Genomic DNA, 19,370 nt, shown 5'->3' with positions numbered 1-19,370 from the left:
ACTTTTGTCGTCTACACCTTGAGTTCCGTGACATACGACTGATAAACCATTCCTGACGGAACAAAGGACCATAAAATGGCAACACATGCAATAAGAATTTCATATAATGTTGTATATCTTTGCCGTTTTTGTTGTATGTACCTAATCGATGTCCCGATATCAACCATTGCTGTATGTCAGATAACGCGTAATAAAGTAACATAAAGCGATATGGCTAAACCCCTCGTATCACACAATCATTTTGGGTATAATCGGTTGTCCCTAATAACGATTTATCCTCTTTTTAATAACTGGAGCCGTAATTATGTTCTAACGTTATTTAAGACTAGCTTTTTTCTGTGATTTTGTTCGCAAATCGCAACAGTTTTTTACTTCTCGGTGACTTTTAGGTATTTACAGATTATCTTCAAGATAGATATGTCACAGTCACATATCATCGTCGGGGTCTATTAAATTAGGTAGGTATTATTCCGTAAACGTATTGTGTATTTGTCGATGACAAGCTCACCCTTCTATAAAAGATAAACTTCCAAAGATTCTGAATAGAATTCTTCGGGCGTTTGGTGATGGCTTAGAAAAATATTCCGAAGCAAATACAAAAGAACTCTTTTCGTATGAAAGAAAAATAATAAAAGATAGGTAAATATTTGTATATTATCTTTTTCATTTCAGCAGACACGACGGAAAACTTTCATGAGAAAATTCCGTCGAAACATCCAAACTCGATTATTATTTTTAACTTGCCGAATTTGATGTAACTGTTCTTCTTTTATTCAATCACTTTATCGTGTACCAATGATACCAAGGGGGCCCGATGACATCGTAAAGGTAGCAGGGAAGCGCTGGACGCAGGCCGCTACCAATCGATCAACATGGAAAGCATTGGGGGAGGCCTATGTTCAGCAGTGGATGTCCTATGGCTGAAATGATGATGATGATGATTGTGTGGGTCAACTCAGATTTCGTCTTGAATTTCGTGTCAATGTCGAATACGTGCCTCTAGTCCCAATCTCCCATTAGTTAACATAAATACAATATGAGTAGAATCCTACCTTCTTCGTCGCTACACTCTTGCCAGAGTGATCGTGGTCGTCACACCAGGTCCGGTGGCAAGTCTCAAAATCAGTCGCCATTCCTCCCGCACTGCAGCCTTTCTTGTGCACTCGTGGAGTGGACCATTGAGTGCGGTTTTAAATTAAATTCCATTTTCTTATGTTTCAGGTGCAAAATGCGTGGAAAGCGAACGCGACGGCGGTGCTGGTCTACAACGACAGGGACACCACACTCCTGGAGAAGATGAAGCTGTCGACCGATAATGGACGTAAGTTACTTTTCATCATCAACATTTCACCCAATAGCAATCTACTAGTGGACGTAAGTCTCACCAAGGAACTACAGGATGTGCGATCGATATCACCATCATTGTCAGCTAACAGCAATCCACTGGATGGACGTAGTCCTTCCCCAAGGAATATAAAACACGAACGATCAACGTGCATTTTTCTCCAGCCGCTGCCTGCCAGCTATCTTCTTAAGGTCGTCGGAGTCATAGTCGTAAATTCGTATCTATCTATCTGTTGTTGCACTTACTACGAAACTCACGTTACTATTTGATAGGGTATTCGCTAGAAGCATTCCTCAAAGCGCACCTATTCTATTCTTCGAAGTGCACTCAACAGGTTCGTTACTTTTAGTCAAATGACGTCCACTGCTAGACCAAAAAATCGTGATTTTTAAAAAAAAAAAAACAGATTTTTTTGATTAAAATAAAAAAATCGTGATTTTTATCCACCCTGATTTATAACCTGTTCTTGGATTCTTTCACTTCAGTGTTGTTGTTTTATACATTGATAACTATTTATTGTACCTACATTAGTATATTATTCTATGTTTTGAGGATAAAGTATTGTGAGAATGTATATTTATTGTTATATTGTGTTGTTAATAGCATAATAAAACATTTTTGTTGAAAAACAGTAACTACAGCTACTACATACGTACGATAGAACAGAGTTTAGTTTGATGTCCTCCTCGGTGCATGTGTATGGGTATTTTATAGTGAAATATAAACAACTAGCTTTCCGCCCGCGGTTTCGGCCGCGTGGAATTTTGCCTTTCACAGAAAAATATTATCACGAAACTATCCTATGACCTTTCCCGGGACTCAAACTATCTCGATGCCCATCAAAATCGGTTCAGTGGTTTGGCGTGAAAGAGAGACAGACAAACAGACAGAGTTACTTTCGCATTTTTATTAGTATATTAGTATAGATTAATATAGATAAATATACATTTTCTATACGTAATTATCACTGTCTTGTGGCAGATTTGAGCAACAAGTAGGTAACTAAATAGATTAGGCATAATCAGTGCTTTTCTTGGTTTTCTTTATCAGTCTGCATGACTCTTTATTGTCTTATCATCTTGCTATTTTCCAGTCAGTATTTAATGACAAACAAAGTTTTAAAGAATTTTATATTTTATTGCTTCATAATAATGCAGACTTTTTAAATAAATTGAGTCAGAAATTGCGATATAAAGTTTCTAAGTTGATGCGTGTTTCAACAAAAATAAACAAAACGAAGGAATTTCTGATTGGTCGATAATAAATTGAATTGATTAGATATGGATCAAAAGATAGTTTTGTTTACTTGTTGTTTGGAGGTATATCTGGACGATTACTGATGATGCAATTTATGACGTTAACTTTACTTTTTTTTATTGATAAGATGTAGACAATGATCCTATAAACTTGACTGAAATAATAATAGATCTAAAAAGAGTCGAGGGATCTTTTTACCCAGTTGTGGGATATTTAATGCTTTCTGAGTGTAGTAGGCTACTATGTAGTAGATTTATACTTTTTTCCAGATTGAAATATGCGGTTGTAAAGTTTAAGCTAAATTTTGCTGTGCGTGCAAGAATTTTGTATTTCGCATGCGAGGTCGAAGCCAAAATTCATTTATTAAATTAAGGATGGTGATATGATCAGTATTTTGGGTAAAATTTTTAAAAGGTTCGTTAAATTGTATCATTGTAGTTCTTCAGAAGCAGAAATCGGCATAAAGCTGGAAGTAACTTTTTAGAATTTGGTATTAATTTGTAGTTAACAGTTGTTTGTAGTTCCTTATTAAAATCGGCATATAACTACTATCGCTAACTAAGTAAGTGCCTACATAAACATTAGTGATTTACAGCCGTGTTTGTCGACTTTGTGGTTATTTTATAAATACGCGACACGCACGCATAAGGGGCGTGCGCGCAGATTTACATGGCGCGGCGAAGGCCGGAACAGGACCGAGGCATGCGCTGTTAAGGGCGAACCCTTTACTTGAACGGTGATTTAAAATAAAATTAAAATTTTGGATCGAGGTGGACCGATGACCTGATAAAGGTAGGAAGGCGCTGGATGCTGGCCGCCACCTACCGTGCGATGTAGAAGTCATTGGGGGAGGCCTATGTGCCTATGTTCAGCAGTGGACGTCCTGTGGCTGAAATGATGAAAATTTTGGAATAGTTTTTTTTAGGGAATCATATTTTACGTACACTAAAAGCTCTTTATTATGGCCCAGAGAAGGTCATAGTATAACCGAGGAATACAACTACCCTTTACTTGATCGGTGATTTAATTATACATTTTGAAAACTATGTGCAGTCGATGTTATAGTTCTCACTTGTTAATTGTTTTAGAAGAACTATTGGTTCAATATTTTTGTCTGAAATCTCTCCTTAGAAAAATTCCAGTATTCTACTTTACTGTACCGGGTCAGGCCTATCGATTGACCATAAAAATACCAATACGAGCATACTTAATGTGGATCTCAATAAAAACAACCCCAAATCATAAATAATTATGGTCCGTACTTAGTAATAATAACAATCACTTTTATAATGTTTTCTTACGATATGGTATCGGAAATGCCCCAACCTTAGGCTAGTACATACTTAACCTTACCAGTTACTTTATAAATAACATAAAAAGTTTTAAAATCTGGGTTAAAAACAACTTCGTGACCAATTCGAGGCCGGCAACTAACGCTTTTACAAGGGACGTGTTACATAAAATGTGAAATAACTTAAATATAGGTATTCTTAAAAATTGCACATGAAATATTAGGTGAGATTGTGGTTAAATATTTGCCTAAAGTTTAATAAAAACCAATGTTAGTGGCTAAAGCGAATTTCTAGTATTTCTTCCATTATATTTCTCTGAATGCAATGCTCATGTTCAAATAAGTTCTATTGATACATAATAATTAAGTATCACAGATTCGTGGGAAGCAGTCGTGGGTCGCTGTTTAGTAATAGTTAACGCAACTGCATTGTTAATAACCGGCTTAACATCTTTAACGGTTAAATTAATTAGAAGAAGTGATTAAGTAAGGTTCATTATGAGCCACTTACTGATAACAAGTAGTAAGTACCTATTTGTTAGTATGTGGTAAATATTTTTATTGATAAGCTTTAAAGTGTCTTGACTATTGAGTGTGTGTGAAGTTGGGTTTAAAGTAAAGTAAGTGCACAAAAGTGCCCATTCCCCCTAAGTGATTACCTTGTTGTGCTATCGTCTGTATTATTTGTCTAAATCAACATAACCTGTGGAAATTATTTAAGGCAAATGTGTTAATTATTTTGTTTTGGTTTATATGTTTTAAAAATGTTGCTGTTTATAAATAAATAAATAAATAAATATCCTTGGACATTTTACACTGCGCTTCTAGTCCCAAACTAAGCAAAGCTTGTACTATGGGTAACTAGACAACGGATATAAACATACTTAAATACTTTTTTTTTTTTGTAAATACATACTTATTATACATAGAAAACACCCAGTCCAATACAAACAAATATGTTCATGCACACAAATATTTGTACTGTGCGGGAATCGAACCCGCTACCTCCGGAATAGTAGTCCGTTTTGAACCACTACACCAAACGGCCGACCTACCTTATTTCCTTAATAAATACGATTAAAATTAAACAAATTATTAAACTTTAGGGAAAATTATGAATAGAATGATATAAATTGGTTCATTTTTGATTAGGTATAGATTAAGGCTATTGTTTGATAAACTTCATCACTATAATTAATAATACGTATCTAATTCATTGTGAGTTATTTTTATTTGGACGATTATCACCTTTATGCGCACTTTACTGACGTCCACATTAAACCTCTACGTTATGAGGCTTTACTAATGAAGCCTTGATAACGCAATGACTAATACATTTGCACTTTAAAGACAAGTGCGTCTATTTCAGTGCCTATAATCGCATCTGCATAGCATTCGACGACCACTAAGTGAGGCCTTGACAATGAAACCCGACGGTACAATCGCGTTACTACTTACTGCACCCACTGCCCTTGCGTGACGCATTCGCCTTCTTTGTAGTATAATCCGCTTAAATATGAAATAGGTACTTTAAGATGGCCTACTGACGCCTCTACTTTGCCTCTAGTCTTTGATTAATGGTAATCCGCTTTCGTAGGTACTTAATCATTGCCATGTATTGAACAGTGTGTTGCGTCTACTCGCTGAATATTTTTCTTTGGTAATTTCAGATTGCCAAATGGTTATTAATACCATGTGAAGTACGCTTCCACCTTCGGCCAGATCGTCACATTATAGTGTTAGATGAGGATGCAGACCCATAGCTACCCATCCTACTAATATTATAAATGCCAAAGTTTGGATGTCATGATGTCTGGATGTTTGTTACTCTTTCACGCAAAAACTACTGAACGGATTTTGTTGAAACTTTACAGTATTACTGTTTATAACCCAGATTAACATATAGGCTATAATTTATGACGATCTGTGACATACTAAATTTCACGCGGGTGAAACCGCGGGCAAAAGCTAGTTGTCTATAGAAATACAATTCAGCGGTTGTAGTGTCAGTGATAAATATTCATCCTATTTTATGGGGGCTCTTATCCAATGGTCATTCTGCGTTTTAAACAAACATTACTACAGATGTTACCTTTATTTGCCATTCGCAACCACACAACAACTGCATTTACATAGTTACGTCAAAACCTTTGTAATTTAGATTATAGTTGAGTATCAAATACTACATCCCACAGTGGAACAGTTTACAATTGCTTTTGTCGAGTCTTCATTTACATATTATAATGATATGACTGTAAAAAGTCATTATCATTATTTGCTTTGACGTCATATTCTAATAAATTCACATGTTTATTTATTTAACAGTTCATACATAGAATACTACTTAATTACAGATGAAATAGATAGTACTTACAAGTAACTTTCTTCATTTTTTCCCTGAAATGAAGAATTACATCTGATGTTTATTGTTCACGCAATACTTCCTAAAATACCATACTTATCTCATAAGATAAAGAATTGTGAAATGCTTTCCTTGTATTCACATATTTGCTTGGAAATGATATCAATGCCACCCGGAATACATTTCTCAAACTAACTGAACTATTAGGCAACGATTAGTAACGTGTTATCAAATGATCTCTTCATATACTGATAACGTCTGTGATAACTGATAAGGGAGATTCCGTCTCTAGTGGTGATGTCACGTATGCTCGAATTACAGGTGTTTTGTTGCAACTCATGCCGATTGAACAACAAAAATGTATGTTTATTCAGCTGAATAATGAACGTTGGTTGAATCACCGCGCTACACTACACTTGAACTTATTATCATTTGTTTTGTGTCCTTACGTTTCATTTAACTCGCTGTTTTAGCGCAGTACACATGTATCTATTTATTTATGAGTCTTAATTTTCACTTAATAATTCAGTTACAGAGTTTAGTTACCTACCTGAGTTAGTTTTTGATTTATTTTAATTAATTTGGTCACAAAACAACTTGTTTGTTATCGTTATGAGTGGAAACCAGTCAGGTAAAAAATATAGCTATAACAGATTAATTACTTTCTTCTTATTAATTAATTCTTTCCATGGCTGTTTGCCGTGTGGTTGCTGCAGAGTAGAATAGAACCAATCCCATTTTTCCCGTAAAAGATTTACATCTTTTAAAAGGCAACTAAAAACAATTTATACGTTAATCAGTCCTTTACTAGAGGACCAGAGAGGAGAGTGTAAGCCAGAATATAACATAACTAGCCTTCCGCCCGCGTGGAATTTTGTCTGTCACAGAAAAACTTTATCGCGCGCGTCCCTGTTTCAAAAACCGGGTTAAAAACTATCCTATGTCCTTTCCCGGGACTCAAACTATCTCTATGACAAATTTCATCAAAATCGGTTCAGTGGTTTAGGCGTGAAAGCAAGACAGACAGACAGACAGACTTACTTTCGCATTTATAATATTAGTATTATTAAAGGCCGGTAGATCTATTCTCATAAATAAAACACTGGATACTTAACTTTCACAGTATATTGCCTTATTTTAAATACAATTCATCACTTAGCACAAAAGCGCGCGGAGTCGTTCCGCGCGTCCCTCTATTCTGACGTTTGATGCTAGCGTGACATTGACGTATCGTCAATGTCACTATGACAGCATCTCATTGGCCACAACGATACCGTTATTTTAACGTTTTAGATTTTTCATAATTAACAGTTTAGAAGTATAGATATAGAATTATAGATAGTATACTATATTCTTCTGGTAAAGTAGAGAGGGACGTGAATATTGCTGAAGGTTGCGGGAAGCACCTGGATGCGGGCAGCGCTGGACCGATCGTTGTGAAAGTCCTTGGGGGAAGTCTTTGTCTAGCAGTGGATGATTAGGAAGGGCATGCTTCTTCATAGGCTACTAAATTACATAATGATCTTATGCTATGTACTTTATATACCTACCAGCGACCCGCCCCGGCTTCGCACGCGTGCTACATATAAACTTTCCTCTTGAATCACTCCATCTATTAAAAAAACCGCATCACAATCCATTGCGTAGTTTTGAAGATCTAAGCATACATTGGGACAGACAGCGGAAGGCCACTTTGTTTTATACTATGTAGTGATGCTGACATGATGTTTTTTTGTTTGTTGCAGGCAACATATCCGCGGTGTTCACGTACAAGTGGAAGGGCGAGGAGATCACGCGGCTCATCGACAACGGCACGCGCGTCATGATCGGCATCCTCAAAGGCCGGACATTCGCCAACGTCAGCAACAATATTAACAAGTAAGTCTCTTTCAAATACTCTGGTCTTCTAGTATTGCATGCCGTGGTTGGACTTTCTTGGCTACTGTTGTGCAATGTAAATCTCCAATTATCATCATCATTATTATATGATAATGACCGTTATAGTGCAGATTCAGCTTGCACGGGGTAGAGTGGGAAAGAATAAGTAATTTGTTCAGGGTGGCCCAGAGAGAAAATAACAGTAGAAAATAAATTGAAATGAAATTTATTTTTAAGTAAATTTAAAAATAAACATAGTTTCGTTCGTTCGTTTCAGCCTAATGACGTCCACTGCTGGACAAGGGTCTCCCCCAATTTCCACAACGCCCAATCCTGCGCAGGCTTCACCAGATCGTCGGTCCACCTAGCGTGAGGCCTGCCCGGTCTTCCAACTCGTGGTCGCCACTCGAGCACTTTTGCCCCAGCGCAAATTACATTTAATTTTCTTTAAATTGTAATTAATAAATAAAGTTCTACAAAATTATACAGTTGTTTTTCCTTGAATTTTCAAGAGTGCATTTCTCCTTGGGACACCCTGTGTATCACAGCTTCTCCAAATCCTAGTGATTTAAACTTAGGTACCTAGCCATTTTTATAGAAATAAATGAATGGCCATCAATATACCACCAACCCTGTAATTTGTATACCTCCAGTCAATTCTAGTTTCTTTAACTCATCAACTAGTTCAGGGCTTTCCAAACTACGTCGCCCGGGGCATCATGACATCCCAAGGACGTCGTGAGAGCAATCGTAAAGAAATGCGGAGAAAGAGATGAGTGGCAACTTCCAAACTTGAGCCACTTCCACCAAACTTCCAGTTTTGAGAAATGCTCAGTAAATAATGCACATTCTTCTCAAAATAAATAAATAAATAAAAGCAAATGAAAAGCTTTTTTAATTTTAATCATGTTCTTATTCTTTCTAATAAAAAAATATCATGGGGGTCACCCAAAAAATGGGATATTCTAAAAAGGGATTCACAGTTTAGGAAGCTCTGTACTAGTTGACTAAATGCTCCTAATCTTTATCTCCAGAACGTCAGTGCTATTCGTGTCGATATCGTTCATCGTGCTGATGGTGATATCGCTGGCGTGGCTGGTGTTCTACTACATCCAGCGCTTCCGGTACATACACGCCAAGGACAGGCTCTCTGTGAGTACATAACAACCACATCCCTTCCATCACCCGGGAACCAGACGCAGGGTAGCGTACCATCCTTTATGCGCAAATTGTCAAATTCGCAAATGTCATGCGGTCGCAATCTGCCAAATTCATAAATTGTCAAATTCGCAAAATGTCAAGTTTTAAAAATGACCAGTTGTTTAGGTTTAATAATAAAAGTCAAGTAATTAATTGGCAGAACTTTTAACCATTAAAATGTTAAGGCTTTTTTAAATATGAAACCATAATAATATAAAGACATTTTTAAAACTTGACATCCCTATATTGTCGACATTCCATCAGCTCGCACTAAACGTTTCTTAAAACTCTTTTATAATGTGAAAAGCTAGGGACTGGAATTCGCTGCCTGCTGCTGTCTTTTCCTAACACATCCAGGTCTTTTTAAGGCGAGAGTGAATAGGCACTTACAGGGTAGATTATGTACTATTCTAGACTGCATCTCACTTAACACCAGGAGCGATTGCGGTCAAATACCTGCCTTGTTATGCATAAAAACCGGCCAAGTGCGAGTCGGACTCGCGCACCGAGGGTTCCGTACAAACCTGCAAGGTTTACAAAGTTCGTTCATTACGACAATCGAGTCATAACTATGGTATTTTTATTGCAAAATGAAATTCATAAGTTTATATTTATTAAAAAATATATATTTTGTAATGTAACTAAAAATTTAAGGTTTTCGGAATTTTTCCTTTATGTGTGCTATAAAACGTTGCTTCATGCCAAATTTCAAGATTCTAGGTCGACTGGAAGTACCCTTTAGGTTTTGATTCCCTTGCGAGTACTTGCGAGTTTCAAAATATGCAGCTTAAATTGCTGTTTCTTTTGATTGCGTTGACATAGAAGTTTGATTTTGTTACAGCTTAAAGGTATTATAGACCTGAGTATTTGGTATGAATTTCAATTTAATACCTCTACGCGTTTATGAGGAAATGGGTAGTAAGTTTAAAATTATTAAAAAAATATATATTATGTGATGTAACTAAAAATTTATGGTTTTCGTAATTTTTCCTTTATCTATGCTATAAGACGTTGCTTCGTACCAAATTTCAAGATTCTGAGTTCACGGGAAGCATCCTGTAGGTTTTGATTCCCTTGCAAGTGTCGAAAATTTGCGGCATAAACGGCTGTATCTTTTGATTGCGTTGGCTTAGAAGTTTGATTTTTTCACAGCTTCAAGGGACAGTAGACCTGAGTAATTGATATAAATTTCAGCTTCATACCTCTACGCGTTCCTGAGAAAAAGGGTCTTGACAGACGGACGGACGGACAACAAAGTGATCCTATAAGGGTTCCGTTTTTTCCTTTTGAGGTACGGAACCCTAATAAAAAACATACACAAAGGGTACTTATCTTTCCCACACAGCTGTTCCTGTGGTGGGAATAGTCCCATACCCGTCGACAGACACAGAGCTCTGTATGACTAAAATATTTTCTTTTACAGAAACGTTTGTGTTGCGCGGCGAAAAAGGCGCTGTCCAAAATACCTGTTAAGAGTTTAAAGACTGAAGATAGAGTAAGTTCTTGTATTTTAAAATTTATAATTTTTACTGTAGAGTCTAGCACGCAGAATTTCGTCCAATGACCCCAAGCTACCCATCCTTATCCTGTGCGACGGGCGGCCGCAGTGAGTGTTCGAGCGCGTTCGGGTTAGCTTGGGGCCATTGGACGAAATTCTACGTGCTCGGCGACCAGATTATTGGGAAAATGAAAATATACGAAAAAGTATAACATTAAAAGGAATATTGTTTTGTTTTTCAGGAAGTACAGGGCGATGGCGAATGCTGCGCCATATGCATAGAACCTTATAAAGTTTCAGAAACGCTTAGATCTCTTCCTTGTAGGTAAGTGTAACTACAAAAGTAAAGTTATAATTTAAAGCTGCTCCTACCTTTTCTAAGTACAAAGTTTCTTACATAATACTTTACATAAACTGTTTTTGAAAAGGGTTTCATTCTTTGGTAGCCTACAAGCGACATGGCCCTCATTAATGTGTAATTATGTTATTTCCAGACACGACTTCCACAAGAACTGCATAGATCCGTGGCTGCTCGAGCACCGCACTTGTCCTATGTGCAAGATGGACATCCTTAAGTACTATGGTTTTGTGGTGAGTCACCCATGTTCAACCTTTAAGACTTTTTTTTTAATTTATTTTAAACGGCAGGGTGATTTTTGTTGCGTTCTCACCTCTTGTGAATTCTAATTCTAGGGAAAACAATATTGTGAAACTAGCTATTTTACCCCCCAACTCATCATCATCATCATCTCAGCCATAGGACGTCCACTGCTGAACATAGGCCTCCCCCAATGCTTTCCATGTTACCCGGTTGGTAGCGGCCTGCGTCCAGCGCCTTCCTGCTACCCTTATGATGTCGTCGGTCCACCTTGTGGGTCGACGTCCCACGCTGCGTTTTTCGGTACGCGGCCTCCACTCCGTGTCTTGCTTGCGCGTTCATTTAACAGCGTAATACGCTTGCGACGAGTTTGCTTGATCAACGGTCAGAGTCTCTCGGCAAACAAACGTCGTGGGTTCAATTCCCACCTGAAGCGATTCCATTTTTTCAAGTCTTTAAAAATTTAAATGATTTGATTTTGTTTTATCCACAACGAGGAAGCTCTTGGCCTGTATCTCACCTGATGGTAAGTGACGATCAGGCCGAAGGTCTTCCACCTTCGGCGAGCTTCACCCGGAATCCTCAACCACGGAAAAACTGGCTATCTTACCTCTAACTGCCGGAACACAACAATGCTGTTAACATTGTTGTTATGGCGACAGACTTAGGTAAGATGGTGGTAGCTTAGCCAGGCGGACTTAGAACAAGCCCTACCACCAACCAAACCGAACAGAAAAATCTTCCCCCACTGGGAATCGAACCCGGGACCTCTGCGTCTGCGTCTGAAGCAGGTGGTCTTACCACTAGACCACAGAGGATGATGTGATTTTATTATAAGCCACGATAGCCGAACGGTGAAGGGGTCGGACTGGCCGACTCGTGATCCGGGGAACGCGGGTTCGGTCCCCGCCGCCGCTCGACTATTGTGGTGAGCTCACTCGTGACACAAGCATATTTAGCTTAGTACGAGGGGCTAACGGGAGTATTAGTAATTTGTGTAATAACAAATTACTAATAATCTTTAAAAAAAAAAACTGGACTACGGAGGTCTGAAATAAATGAAATTTATTTTTATTTCCAGTACACGGGTAGTCAAGAGAGCATCCTCCAGCTGGAGGTGGAGGAAGCCCGAAGCCGCGCGCGCAGCCCCGCCCGCGCCCGCCACCCGCTCACGCTGGTACGCGAATGTGCACCTTATGTACTTGCGATAGAAGCTTTTTTGCAACAATGTAATCTGTGATAATGTTAACGGACAATGACACCCATTACCGATGGTACTCTTATGTCAAGCCATCTTACACAGTAGTCATACGAGCTATTTCACAACAATAAATTATAGTTTGATGTGCAATAATTAGTAGCTTTAATTGCACATCAAACTAAAGCGGTTTTAAGACCTAACGAACTCGTTTTGAACCCCATCGCCGGTGGACTAGTGTGGTGAACCCAGTCATTCGTTTCAGCCAAATGACGTCCACTGCTGGACAAAGGCCTCCCCCAAGGATTTCCCCAAAGATCGGTCCTGCGCCGCTCGCATTCAGGCACCTCCCGCGACCTTCACCAGATCGTCGGTCCACCTAGTGGGAGGCCTGCCCACTCTGGCTCGTGGTCGCCACTCGAGAACTTTTCTGCCTCAGCGGCCATCAGCTCTACGAGCTATGATATGCAATTAACCGCTTGGTGTTGGACTGGCTGACTGGAAATCCCAGTCATATCAGCATATAAATAAATAAATATCCTTGGACATTTTACACTGCGCCGCTAGCCCCAAACTAAGCAAAGCTTGTACTATGAGTACTAGACAACGGATATAAATACTTTTTTTTTGTAAATACATACTTATTATACATAGAAAACACCCAGTCCAATACAAACAAATATGTTCATGCACACAAATGTTTGTACTGTGCGGGAATCGAACCCGCTACCTCCGGAATAGTAGTCCGTTTCGAACCACTACACCAAATGGCCGACTACTTAACCCTGGTACTTTTATGCCATAACATCTTATAGGATAGGAGGTATTTTGCAACAATAAATTATAGTTGCATGTGCAATTAACCGCTCTAATTTTTACATCAAACCATAGTGCGACAATAGTCCAATGGGCTTTGGTGTCAGATTTGACGAACTCTGTTTCGAACCCCGTCGCCGGTGAACTATTATGGTGAACCCAGTCTCACAAGCATAATTATTACATTTAGCTTAACAGAAGGTTAACGAGACTACCCTGGGTTGCACATATTACTTTAATTATAACAAACGAGTGGCGACCACGAGCCGGAAGACGTAGCGTGGGCAGGCCTCCCACTAGGTGGACCGACGATCTGGTGAAGGTCGCGGGAGGTGCCTGGATGCGAGCGGCGCAGGACCGGTCTTTGTGGAAATCCTTGGGGGAGGCCTTTGTCCAGCAGTGGACGTCTTTTGGCTGAAACGAACGAACGAATAACAAACGTCAAATGTCACTCAAACTCTACACACTACCGGTGGTGATGCAACTCAGCCTTAAAAATGTTTTGTGAGGTCGATTGCTGGCCCCATCCAAAAAGTAATGGGTAAATATTTGAGCACTAAAATCATACGATTTTAAACTTTCGCGTTCCATTTCAACTAAAATAGTCAGACCGTCGCGTTAAGACCCGTGTCTTACTATTTTAGTTAAAATCATACGATTTTAATGAGGGCTATCATTTTTATACTTAACAGTTGGCACCCCTGGCGATTGACAGGACTTTACTCTACAGTGGCGCCATCTTGATGAGTACAAATACGATAGTCCTCCTACCTCTTTAGCGCTCACCAGTTGGCGCCACTGTCTTCGCTACTAGCAAGTGACAGGACCTTACTCTACAGTGGCGCTAACTGGTGAGCGCTAAAACGATAGCCCTCATTGCTGGCCCCATACGACATTGCACTAAAATCATAAGGTTTTTAACGAATGTGTTGTTGTTTCAGCTGACGAGCGACAACTCGTACTCGGAGGCGGCCAGCGAGCGCAGCAGCCGCGCGTCGTCGCCCGACGAGCTCGTGGCCACGCTGGCCAGGTCCGTGCCCGAACAAGAGCCCTAGGTACAGCTTGTTACAGGGTGCAGGACACGTCTTATTTGGCGAATTACCCACTAATGCTGGATTTCTACAGGGTGTTAGGTAAATGGGTATATGAGCCGACACTAGCCCATGTTAACATGGGCATATAAATGGTATGGTGAAGTCAGAAATTTGATATTATCATTTAAATTTTTTTAATTTTCATACAAAATATTTTTTATAAAATCCGATTTGTATGAAAATTAAAATAATTAAAATTAAGATATCAATTTTCTGACTTCACCATACCATTTATATGACCATGTTAACATGGGCTAGTGTCGGCTCATATACCCATTTACCTAACACCCTGTATATTCAATCCTAATCCAAATTATACGGATTTGGATTGTCAACTGTCAAATTTTAATATGTTTTTGGCCAAAATAACTGCGGTTTTTGATGTTTTTACATTTTTATATTGTTTATAAGACATAATATTAAAGAATATTAAAGTGTAAATGCATCGAACATTTTGGAAATATAATCTAAAACTGAATTCAATTTGACAGTTGTAATCCGGATTTGGACAAGGATTGAATATGGGAATTGGGCGTAAACCAGCGGTTCCCAAACGTATTTTGTCTACTGCCCACTTTGAGAATAAATTCTTTTTAGCGCCCCCATTTGTAGTCGAGTGCTCAGTCGGTGTCTAAAAGTCCTCTTAGTAAATGACGCCTCCCAAGCCTCTACACAACGTCCCGATTTTTTTCTGGGTCTCTTACCGCCCCCCTTTAAGCCTGCAGCGCGCACAAGGGGGCGTTATCGCCCACTTTGGGAAAGACTGCACTAAACCCTAATCATAAGAGTATAATATATATGTTGTTGGTATGCCATATAAATAAAATAAAATAAAAAAAAACCCACTCGCCTACCGGGTGCCAAGTACCTACTACCAAAGTACCAAAAACCTACTCAATGCTACACGCTACACGCACCAGGGGCGTAATTGCCCGCAGTACCAATAATATGGGGCCCCCCGGCTACAGGCGCCAGGGCCAGACTTTTTCGCATTAGACAGAATAGGCAACTGTCAGGAAAGCTCTATGCATTCAGACAGTGAATTTTGCAAAGACCTTTTTTAATTAAACGGTCTACAATGGGGCCCCCAAAAAATTTTAATACAGGGCCCGTTTAAGGCACGCTACGCCATCTGGCGCGCTGCGCGCACGACCAGGCCTCAAGCACCAATGTGTGAATATGGGGTCTTCGACCCTTGATATCCGCAGCCCCCATATGAGATGGATTTTAGCATATACCACCCCGCGCATCCCCCTCTAAGACAATAAGTGGCATACATCCCTCTCCACTACCAGACCATCACAAATAGCCGACTTCAGCAAGCCTACCGAGAGCCTTTCGTCAGAACTAGGGCTTCTTTTTAGTTTCACCGCCGTACCCATACCGCGGCTACTCAACCTATACCACGAATGCAAAATAGTCGGATAGCTTTTTTCACAATCTTTCATCTCCACATACCATGTATATCAGGGGTGGCCAACTAGATTAGACATACGATCTACTGTTTACTAACGAAACCCTGGGGGATCTACCACTTACATACTTCTGGAAATCTTAAATGAAACAGCATAGTTTAGTACACAATCATGTAGTATTTTTTTCCTTGCCACGAACGACTGGACTAATAGTCGAGATCGACCGGTTGGCCAACCCTGATGTATATTGTAACTCTTTCTTATTAACAACATGTTTGTCATCATTAAGTATAGATGACCCACGCTGAACTGTCCCACCAAACTCAGTGACAGGGGGGCGCTACCATCGTTCAACTATATGGTTTCCAACATGGCAAAAATCTGAACCAGCGATCCGGTATAGACGGTGGCGCCCCACTGTCAATGTCATCGACAGGACAGTCCAGTATTTTGGAACTATAACAGTGTTGTATTCTTCGCCTACCAGTAAGGAAATCGGTGTGTTCTTTAGTGATAACTGTGTTACTTGTACTGCAACCGGAGTAGTATTGCTGTGTTATAGCAGTGCCTCTTGCCCTCCGAGTATCCACGGAAGACCAGCGTCGTGGTGTCCCAAACGACACCTCGACATGATGCTGAGTGGATACCGTTTCGGTGACACGCACATCACCTACTCTCTTTACTTTTGTTCATCATCATCATCATGTCAGCCATAGGACGTCCACTGCTGAACATAGGCCTCCCCTAATGCTTTCCACGTTGTTCGATTGGTAGCGGCCTGCATCCAGCGCTTCCCTGCTACCTTTACGATGTCGTCGGTCCACCTTGTAGGTGGACGTCCCACGCTGCGCCTTCCGGTACGCGGCCTCCATTCCAGAACCTTGCTGCCCCATCGGCCGTCAGTTGTGCGCACTATGTGCCCTGCCCATTGCCACTTCAGCTTGCTAATCCGTCCGTAATTACTTTTGTTAAATATGTATTTTTGATGCTGTTTTGTGTCGCTGAATAAAATATTTTATTTTTCATTTTCATTTTCATCAGGTCGTGCGCATCGTCTCCTTCGGGGTCGCATGGTGAGCCGTCGCAGGCGCCCGACGCGTCCGACGCGCCGCTGCAAGGTTCGCCAAGGGAAGCCCGCGCCACGCCAAGCCCCTAAGCCGTGCCGCGTGAGCGAGACTCAGTGCAGTGTGATGTGTTCAATAAACAAATACTCAACAATAGTGGTTCGAACTTCCAGTGAAATGTGGATGACAAGTGATATTTTGTTTAAGCTAGTTTTATATTAGGTAGGCATCCGCTACTCCGCCTAGTCAACGAAATAGTGTTGTAATCTAAAGCCCGGTCTGTGAGCACGTAGAATTTTGTCCAATGACCCCAAGCTCGCACACTCACTGCGGGCGCCCGTCGCCCAGTCGCGACAGCAATATAATTACGCGCGAGCGATAAGGATGGGTAGCTTGGGGTCATTGGACAAAATTCTACGTGCTCACAGACCAGACTATACCCGTACCTCGCCGGTCTGATGGCTCGTCTGTGACGGTTATGACTATGTAGCTGTTCGTTTTGTGGTGCACCTCACAGACTTGCTAGTGGAAGCGGCGAGAATGTATCGACAGCACGTCAAACTTAACAACAATTATTATTGTAATAGATGCTAACTTGCAACATTAATGTGTAGTGTGATGTGCTGTTGATTGTACTTGTTGTAACTTGACTACGTAACACCATCGATAACGGATAATAAAACCAAATACACAGTGGCATAACATTGTAATTTAACGATTTTGTAGAAAAAAAAATTAAAACTGATAAAAATGCGAGTATGTACGTGTTTCTGTAGTTATTGTGTACTTACGAATTCCTGTTATTTAAATGTTTAAAATCGGTTACATAAACAAATCACGAGGGTTTAAAAATGTTAAGTTTTAAATTTTTCGTAATAATATTGTTTTTACAACCAAGTCTCAAACTTAGGCAACGCTGTTGAGTACAGTCTGGACGTTTAACAAAACTGCCGAATTAAAAATATTGAATTAAGTCGAGCCACTGTACTTAAAATGTTAATATTTGGTTCATGATCTCATAATGTATCCTAAAACTTAACCTTTATTTGTAACATTTATTTTTGGTAACCCGGTTGTGTATTGGCCATGAATTTAATTAGGAACTATTTGTATTTGTGATGAACTTCCCAGGATATTTTATCTTTATAATTGGTGGCTAATAATCAGTCTCCGCCACTTTTCTTTTAAATGTTCAAAATCAAAGGCTTTAGCATATTAAAATTTACTAAATCATGTACTTATAAAATATTCTTTTAAATAAGTGATCCATTTTTATTATACAAAAAAAATATTCGAAAGTTTGATGATTTTTTAAGTTATATTTTTCCTTATTGGCCTATGTTATCAAATGAAATTAAATGTACTGAGTGGATTTTAAATATACATTTTAATTATGTTGTTTATGAACAAGTGAAGTGTGCGAGAGATCCGTCCATAGTAAATAATATCTTTCATTCTGATATTCTGTACTCAAATGTTTCAATTTCTGTATTTTCATGTAATTCATAAAAAAGCTGTTCCATTATGTTTTAAATGTATCCACGTATTTTATGATATTGTTGTGCTCTTCATAAACGTAATATAATAATCACATTCTTGTTTGTAAAAATGGGGCCAAATTGCAGCCAAATTTTTGTGATTTACACTTAAATCATCATTGATTGTAATGTGATACTTCTTTCCCGAAGTTATTTCAACCTTTCTTCGTCGCTAGCTTATAGTTCACGTAAATAAATAACGGACTAATATTTATAATGTTTACACAACTGCAACGCGGCAACGTCGATAAAATGTGTTTTCAAAGTGCGACTGTGGTTTAGTTTATTCCATAATTATCGACGATGTTAATCTTTCATTTTTCCACTAAGTAAAACAATGTATATTATACAGTGTAATTATTCATTATGTCCAATCATTATTTACATGTATGCTAACACTTATTTCGTGACTCAGAGAAAACGGTAGTTATAAATTCTAGTCTGAAGTGGAGGTATGTCGTTTTTAGATACAATTTATTTGCGTTTGTCATATTCTATGACTACTGCAGTTGTTTTTAAAAGCGACCATGGCCGTTCAAACTTTATTTTTAAGTAAAACTATATTTTAGTGTTTTAAGTGAGCATTTAAGTTATTACTTACAGTACACGTAAGATACTTATTACGAGAAATCCATTGGATTTTATATTAACAAGGAGACTGGTATGTACTTTTAATAACCGTTATTGTGTAAAGATGTTTACATTCCCCCCTTGAAAATGTTCTACGGACTCCCATGTGTGGACATCAAGTGTTGAAATAAAAACCAAAACAGTATTGAAATATTTGTGTTTCAATGTACCTACCTATTGCATTAT

At 39.1% G+C, this 19,370-nt stretch overlaps 1 protein-coding gene across 3 annotated transcripts in view; it reads left to right on the top strand.

The window, feature by feature from the left end:
- LOC114360373 (ring finger protein goliath) overlaps positions 1–18,288 on the top strand; it is a 79,782-nt gene extending 61,494 nt beyond the window's left edge. For 2 of the 3 annotated variants that reach the window (XM_028315074.1, XM_028315075.1), the window contains exons 4-12: positions 1,222–1,321; positions 8,001–8,133; positions 9,168–9,285; positions 10,757–10,828; positions 11,074–11,156; positions 11,326–11,422; positions 12,511–12,606; positions 14,385–14,473; positions 16,994–18,288. In XM_028315074.1, the coding sequence (XP_028170875.1) occupies positions 1,222–1,321; positions 8,001–8,133; positions 9,168–9,285; positions 10,757–10,828; positions 11,074–11,156; positions 11,326–11,422; positions 12,511–12,606; positions 14,385–14,473; positions 16,994–17,108 (903 nt within the window). In that variant the 3' untranslated portion in view covers positions 17,109–18,288. Of the gene's footprint in view, positions 1–1,221; positions 1,322–8,000; positions 8,134–9,167; positions 9,286–10,756; positions 10,829–11,073; positions 11,157–11,325; positions 11,423–12,510; positions 12,607–14,384; positions 14,499–16,993 lie in introns of all 3 variants that reach the window. The other variant, XM_028315076.1, reaches the window with a different exon arrangement.
- The last annotated feature ends 1,082 nt before the right edge of the window (positions 18,289–19,370 follow it).

This window comes from Ostrinia furnacalis, unplaced genomic scaffold, assembly GCF_004193835.3.
Source record: "Ostrinia furnacalis isolate ACB-3 unplaced genomic scaffold, ASM419383v2 OfSCF4979, whole genome shotgun sequence".
NCBI classification, from domain to species: Eukaryota; Metazoa; Arthropoda; class Insecta; order Lepidoptera; family Crambidae; genus Ostrinia; species Ostrinia furnacalis.
This window is presented reverse-complemented; position numbering and strand designations above follow the sequence as displayed.